The 6,673-nt window shown below is 30.9% G+C and overlaps 1 protein-coding gene across 1 annotated transcript; it reads left to right on the top strand.

The window, feature by feature from the left end:
• The first annotated feature begins 1,854 nt into the window (after positions 1 to 1,854).
• On the top strand, positions 1,855 to 6,099 carry LOC110635607 (probable disease resistance protein At4g27220). Its single transcript, XM_021785012.2, has 2 exons — positions 1,855 to 2,071; positions 3,026 to 6,099. The coding sequence occupies exon 2, from the start codon at positions 3,031 to 3,033 to the stop codon at positions 5,935 to 5,937; it is 2,907 nt and encodes a 968-aa protein (XP_021640704.2). The 5' UTR covers positions 1,855 to 2,071; positions 3,026 to 3,030; the 3' UTR covers positions 5,938 to 6,099.
• Positions 6,100 to 6,673: the final 574 nt, after the last annotated feature.

The raw sequence follows: 6,673 nt of genomic DNA, 5'->3' as shown, positions 1-6,673 counted from the left end.
ATAAAAAAGTTTAAATTATTATCAAAAATATAATATATATATATATATATATATATATTAAATAAAAAAAATATCGGGTTGTTACATATAACTTATTATTATTATTATTATTATTATTATTATTATTATTATAAAAGTTCAATTCAATTTTTAAATATATTTTATGATTACTTTTTAAACTTTATATAATATTTGATTGTAGCATTATACAGATTACAAAAGATTAATGAATATGTTAAACAAAATAAAATAGCTAATCACAGTGCACTTATGCATTAATGTGGTCATAATATATCATTTATTATTTCATAATAAATTATATTATAAAAATATAATTCTCAATATATTAATGTTAGAATTTTATTAATATTATTATAAAATTATAAATAAATAAAGACATTCCTTCACTTAATGATAATTTCACCTAAATAAAATTCTATTTAGACCAAAATATTTAGTAATATAATTCTAATTGGGCCATTGATTTTTTTTTTTTCTAATTAAATATAATTTTAATTTACTATATTAATTATCAAAAACATAAACTAGAAATTAATTATATTAATTCATAAAAATCTTTTTACTTTCATGTAATTTGATTTGATCAAATTATATTTATATTACTTGTTAATGGAGGATTGTATTGCTATTTCTCTATTTTTTTTTCAAAGATAAGATTTATTAGGAGACATTAATAGCCAAAAAAGAGATTACATAGTTGACTTGCGTCAAGAAATTAAAGTTAAAGAAATCATCAAGCCGCAATTTTTTTAGTTAAATTATGCTCTGCAAAATTCCTAATCCTATTGACATGGATGAAAGAATAGCTCTCAAAACCAGAAGCAAGAGAAATGATATCTTTAGTAATGTATTTCTCTACTGTTCTACCATTGTATAGCAAAACTATATATAATTATTTATGCCTGTGTTTCATTTTATTGATATTAATTAATAATTTTTTGAAATTTCCTCAGACAAGTATGAATATATAGAAATAATTAAACAGTAATGACTTGTAGTTTGATTTTATCCGACATTAAAAATAATAAAAATATTGAGTGCTAATTAAGTAATAAGTAAAAGGCTAGAAATGTTAAAAGCAATAATGTGAATTGCAATTTTAAATTTCAATGAAGTTGATTTGGTGAATAAATCCATACCAGACTCAAAAATTTGTGTTTATCTATTTTTATGAGGATTTCTAATTCTAATGGGATTTTTTATTTTATAAGATATATTTTATTTATATTTCATAATTTATTTAAAACTTTAAAATATTAATTCTATTTAATTTAAGGCTTTTAATTTAAACTCTTTAATTAATTTCTACGATTTAAAACTCTATAAATATCTATTTGATTTTCATTATGTATAAGTTTTAATATTTATTTTAATAAAATTTTCTTTTTTATAAAATTATATTTATTTTATCTTAAATTTATCCTAAATTTTAGATTAAATCACGTGTTATTTTAAGATATTGAATTAGATTTTATTTATTTTTAAAGGTTTTATCGTGCATAATTTTTTTTTGTGCTATACGCTGCATCAGAAAGGAAAAAAAAAACTAAAATATGTTATAACAAGAAAGAAATTAATATAAAATTGCAAAAGATGTTTGGAAGAAAGGAAAGTGAGAAATGGTTTTGGACGACGGAAGAAAGGGATATGAGAGTCTGGTAAACAAAGATGGTGGACTAAATATTTATATATCAAACAGTTTTTTGAATAAATATTTAATTAATTATATATAATTTTTTTTAAAAAGAAATATTACCGTAATTAGTTTTTTGGCATATTAGGTATTCTTTAGTTTGTAGCAACCTCTCGACCTTATACTACAGTGATTATTGGTGAGCATAAGCAACCTTCACTACTCCCACAAGTGAACAAATAAGAAATGCAAGTGACAGTGTTTTTGAAATTAAAAAAAAAAAATGAATAATCTTATCAATGATTGTTCATAAAATTGCTTTTGTCTGCTTATAACAGGAAGCCCAAAATGTTCTATTAAAAAGTCAAAACTCTCAATTCCCCTTCTCACTTCTCAGCCAAATTGCAAGATCTTGAGGTAATTCTTGTTTCTTGTTTGCTTTCCTTGTTAATGTGTATTATTCGGTGCCAACATCCAATTCTTGTTTTAATCTGGATGGGAACACCTATGCAAAGAATTTAACCTGTTTTAAGATATCCCTGCTAGAATTCTGAAATTCTGTGGGAGAAAGAGAGATCGGTGCTGTCAAGTTTGAATATTACTAGAAAAGTAATGAATTATTTGCTCTAATCAATCTCCAAGCTAAAGAACAATCTCAAGCGAAACCTAGCCATGATTTCTATTGAACCCAACTGATCTTTTGCTTGAAAAAAATTCAATGATGGCAGCAGTAGTTTCGTTTGATATTTTTTTTGCTCTGTTTCTTGTTTTTATGGTGACAGTTTGCTAACTGTCCGATTTTTATTTTTTAATTGCTGGCGAGGAGTTGAAATCCTCTGTCCAGCACTGATTGGACAATTGCTAAGGTACCAGTTTAGGGGTGATACTAGATTGAGCTCAGAATGTCTGGTTCTAGGGCCATTATCTTGAATTTGAGCAACAAAAACTGGACCAATCTTTTGGACAATTACATTTATTATGGATTTCTAGTTGCTACCATGTTCGTGGGGGTTAGGATTATGTCAAATGCATATATTGCTTAGGTAGCAGAAATGCATTAAATTGAATCTTTTCAAGTGAGGCTATGAATTGAATTCGAGGGAAACAATTTGTGTGATAAACAATAAGCAATAATGTTTCACTATTTTCTTACATACTCTTGGTGTGGGATGATATCACTGTTTATCACATTGACAAATACAATCATGACATGAGGAAACTAGTATTAAAAACGTTGTGCAAGATTTTTGTTTGAGGAAGAGATTTTAGGAAGAAAAGTTGGGATAATATTACATAGTCTGGAAAAAGTAATTTTACATATTGTTTGCCTTTCTGTTTCGATGAACTAGTTTTTTTTATTGTACATCACAGTGACAATGGATGCTGTTGGCTCTATATTGGGATCCTTGAATTTATTATGTGCACCCCTTTCAAGAGAATTCTCTGTTTTGAAAAATTTTCAGCAACTTGTAGAGGTAATTCATATCAAGATGGAGGAACTAAATGGTCGAGAAAATGATGTCAAAATGGAGATTGAGAGGGGCATGCTGGTCCCAAACAAGAAGCTGAAAAGTGAGGCAGATTTGTGGCTTAAAAATGTGGAGAAGATAAGAAAAGAATTGAGCAGCATAGAAAATTGTATTAGTGAAAAAGGGAAATGCATGAAGGGCTGTTTTCCTAATTGCTATTCGCGATACAAATTAGGCAAGCGTATTGCAGAAAAGATTGAAGAAGTTAATGAGCTTCAGAGAAAGGGAGCATTTCCAAATGGTTTGTTTGTTGACCTTTTGCCTGAAACTAGAAAGAAGATGCCAACAACATTGATGGTTGGTAAAACAACACCCTTGAAGGTTTGTCAAGAAATTTTGGGATGCTTGTTGGATGCTAACATCAGTAAGATGGGCATATATGGCATGGGTGGTGTTGGAAAGACAACTATTATGATGCATGTGAACAATTTAATCATTGAAGACAAGAGTTTTGACAGTGTCATTTGGGTGACTGCATCAAAAATTTTCAGCCCAGAGAAATTGCAAACTGATATAGCAAAAGCAGTTGATTTGGACCTCTTGGATGATAATATCGCTAGGAGATCAACCATCTTGTTCGACCATCTGCTGGCCAGGAAAAAGTTTGTACTCATTCTTGATGATTTATGGTATAGGTTTTCTTTAGAGGAGGTAGGGATCCCACAACCAACTAATGAAAACGGTTGTAAGTTAATAGTTATCACTAGACTCTTGGAAGTTTGTCGAGGCATGGAAACTCACAGAGAAATCAAAGTCGATGTCCTCTCTAAAGAAGAGGCATGGGATCTTTTCATTGATAAAGCAGGAACAGGTGCAATTCTTTCTCCTGAAGTTGAAGCCGTTGCGAAGCGGATTCCTGAAGAATGTGGCTATTTGCCACTTGCGATCATTACTGTGGGACGAGCAATGAGGAAAATTGATAATGCAAGAGTTTGGAAGAATGCATTGGAAGAACTGAAAACTTCAAGATCAGAAATTGAAGGCATGGAAGAAAATGTCTTTGCACGTTTAAAATTTAGTTACTACCACTTAAGAAATGATAGGGTTCAAGCTTGTTTTCTGTATTGTGCATTGTTTCCTGACAATTACAAGATTGATGTTGAGGAATTAGTGGAGTACTGGATGGCAGAAGGATTGATAGATGAAGTGGGAGATAGGGAGAATGAGATAAACAAGGCACATGCAGTGCTTCAGGAACTCAAAGATGCTTGCATGCTAGAGAGTATAGGAACAAAGTGGGTGAAAATGCATGATTTATTAAGGGATTTGGCAATTAAAATCACTGGGAACAGACCTCGGTTTATGGTAAAAGCTGGAATGAGATTGAGAACATTTCCAAGGATATGGCTGGAGGATGTTGAAAGGGTGTCCTTGATGGAAAATGACATCACAGTTCTTCCAGATCGTCCCAATAGCATAAATCTGTATACTCTGCTCCTGCAACAGAACCCTCTCTCAAATATTCCTGCAACTTTCTTTGTGAAAATGCATAACCTTAGAGTTCTTAATTTTTCTGGCTGTTCTATCAAGTCAATGCCAGATTCACTTTCCAGCTTACAGAACCTCCGTGCACTCCTTTTATGCTTTTCTGATCTTAAAAATCTTCCTTCATTAGCAATGCTCAAGGAACTGAGGATACTGGACCTTTCATATAGCTTGATCGAAGAGTTGCCATATGGTATCGAAGGCTTGGTAAATCTCAGGCGTCTTGATCTCTCTTATACAGAGGAACTACATGTGTTTCCTGCTGGGGCTGTATCGAAACTACCCTGTCTAGAAAACCTATCCATGTTTAAAAGTCGATATAGATGGTCACCAACTTCACAACGATTGGATAACGGAGCAAATCTTGAAGAAGTCACAAGCTCATCACACTTGACTAGTCTTGGTCTCTCTTTCGAAGATCCATACAGCTTCAATAGCTATGTGAGGTCTGGGCACTGGCAATTCCTGAAGAGCTACCATATCGGTATAGGACATTTGTCAAGCTTTTTACCTGTTGCTAAAGACACTTATAGTGTAGAAATTCAAGGTTGTGACCTTATTTCCAGTGAGAGTTGTATCATGATCCCAGACAACACTCAGCAGTTGGCACTACATGGTTGTCATGATTTTGATATTCTGTCAAAACTGTCAAGTATATCAAAACTAGCTGACTTAAAGGAATGTTATGTCTCCAGTTGCATTGGGTTGGAGTGCATCACAATGGCTGATGAGAATTCTTTTCCAAGCCTCAAATGGTTGGTCCTGCATAAGCTGCACAACCTGAAGGCTCTGTGCGATGGATACGTGGCAGGCTGCAATGTCCTGTTCAGTTTGAAAACTCTGCATATCTATAACTGTAATAGGCTCAGGCGCCTATTCTCAGTTGGTCTTTTACGGTGTCTCCAAAATATTGAAGAAGTTGAGGTATGGAATTGTAGTTCGATAGAGGTGATAATTGATGAGGAGGAAATAACCTGCGGAGACAATAGCAATACCTTACCTAGCGTGTCACTTCCAAGGTTACTTCGATTGTACTTATCAGCATTGCCTGAATTGAAAAGCATTTCCAGAAGATTATGTGTCTGTAACTCCCTGGATTCTATTGATGTATTGGACTGTGGAAAGCTAAAGAGGCTCCCTTTTTCTGTGGAGACCTTGCCTTTGTCCGTCAAGCACATCAGGGGAAGTAGGAAATGGTGGGATGAGTTGGCTTGGGATGACCCTAATGCTAAGAGTTCTTTACTGCCTTTCTTTAAAGAAGATAGGTAAAAAGTACATGATATTGTCCACAAATTTTTTTTTTTCAGATTATAATTACAAATTGATTTTTTTAAAAAATAATCCTTTGTAAAAATGTAATGTAAACCATTAGATGAAAACCTTTCGTGTGATAATTACTATAGCAGATTGAAACCAAGTTTGATTTTGTGATATTGTTCTCAGCAAGTCTTTTTAACATATATATATATATATATATATAGACATAATTTGATAGCATCTCTAATTTTAAACCTAATTGACAAATTTGTTTGCTTTTCATTCTATCAAGTGAGATTTGAGAATGTAGTTAAATATAATTAAATAAAAATTTAATAAAATAATAATTAAAAATTTATTTGTTTACTTTATATTCAATTATATAATACTAGCATTGCATTCAGAGTTAGATAATAATTAGTAAATAAATAAATCATAAAGATTTTTTTTTTATTTAAATCCCTCAATCTTGAAATAGAAAATGTGCCCTTGAATTACATAGAAAATATGATTTTTTTTTTTTTCAATTTTTCAACTACTTGTGAATTTCGCAGTCGGTGCAAATATTAATTATAATATTATTTTCTAACAAATTAATAACTCTAAATATAATTGATGAAAAAAAAATACTAAATTATACTTAAGACTTAGTTTGTTTTACAGAAAATAATTTATATTTATAAAATAGAAAATAATTTTCACTTTTGAAAAGAGAGATATTTTTCTTAAAAATAATTTAATTTTTTCT

Source organism: Hevea brasiliensis, chromosome 15, assembly GCF_030052815.1.
Source record: "Hevea brasiliensis isolate MT/VB/25A 57/8 chromosome 15, ASM3005281v1, whole genome shotgun sequence".
In the NCBI taxonomy this organism is placed as follows: Eukaryota; Viridiplantae; Streptophyta; class Magnoliopsida; order Malpighiales; family Euphorbiaceae; genus Hevea; species Hevea brasiliensis.
This window is presented reverse-complemented; position numbering and strand designations above follow the sequence as displayed.

Bases quoted from the DNA above. Each gene is read 5' to 3' on its own strand.
- LOC110635607 (XM_021785012.2), top strand. From the start codon at position 3,031: ATGGATGCTGTTGGCTCTATATTGGGATCCTTGAATTTATTATGTGCA.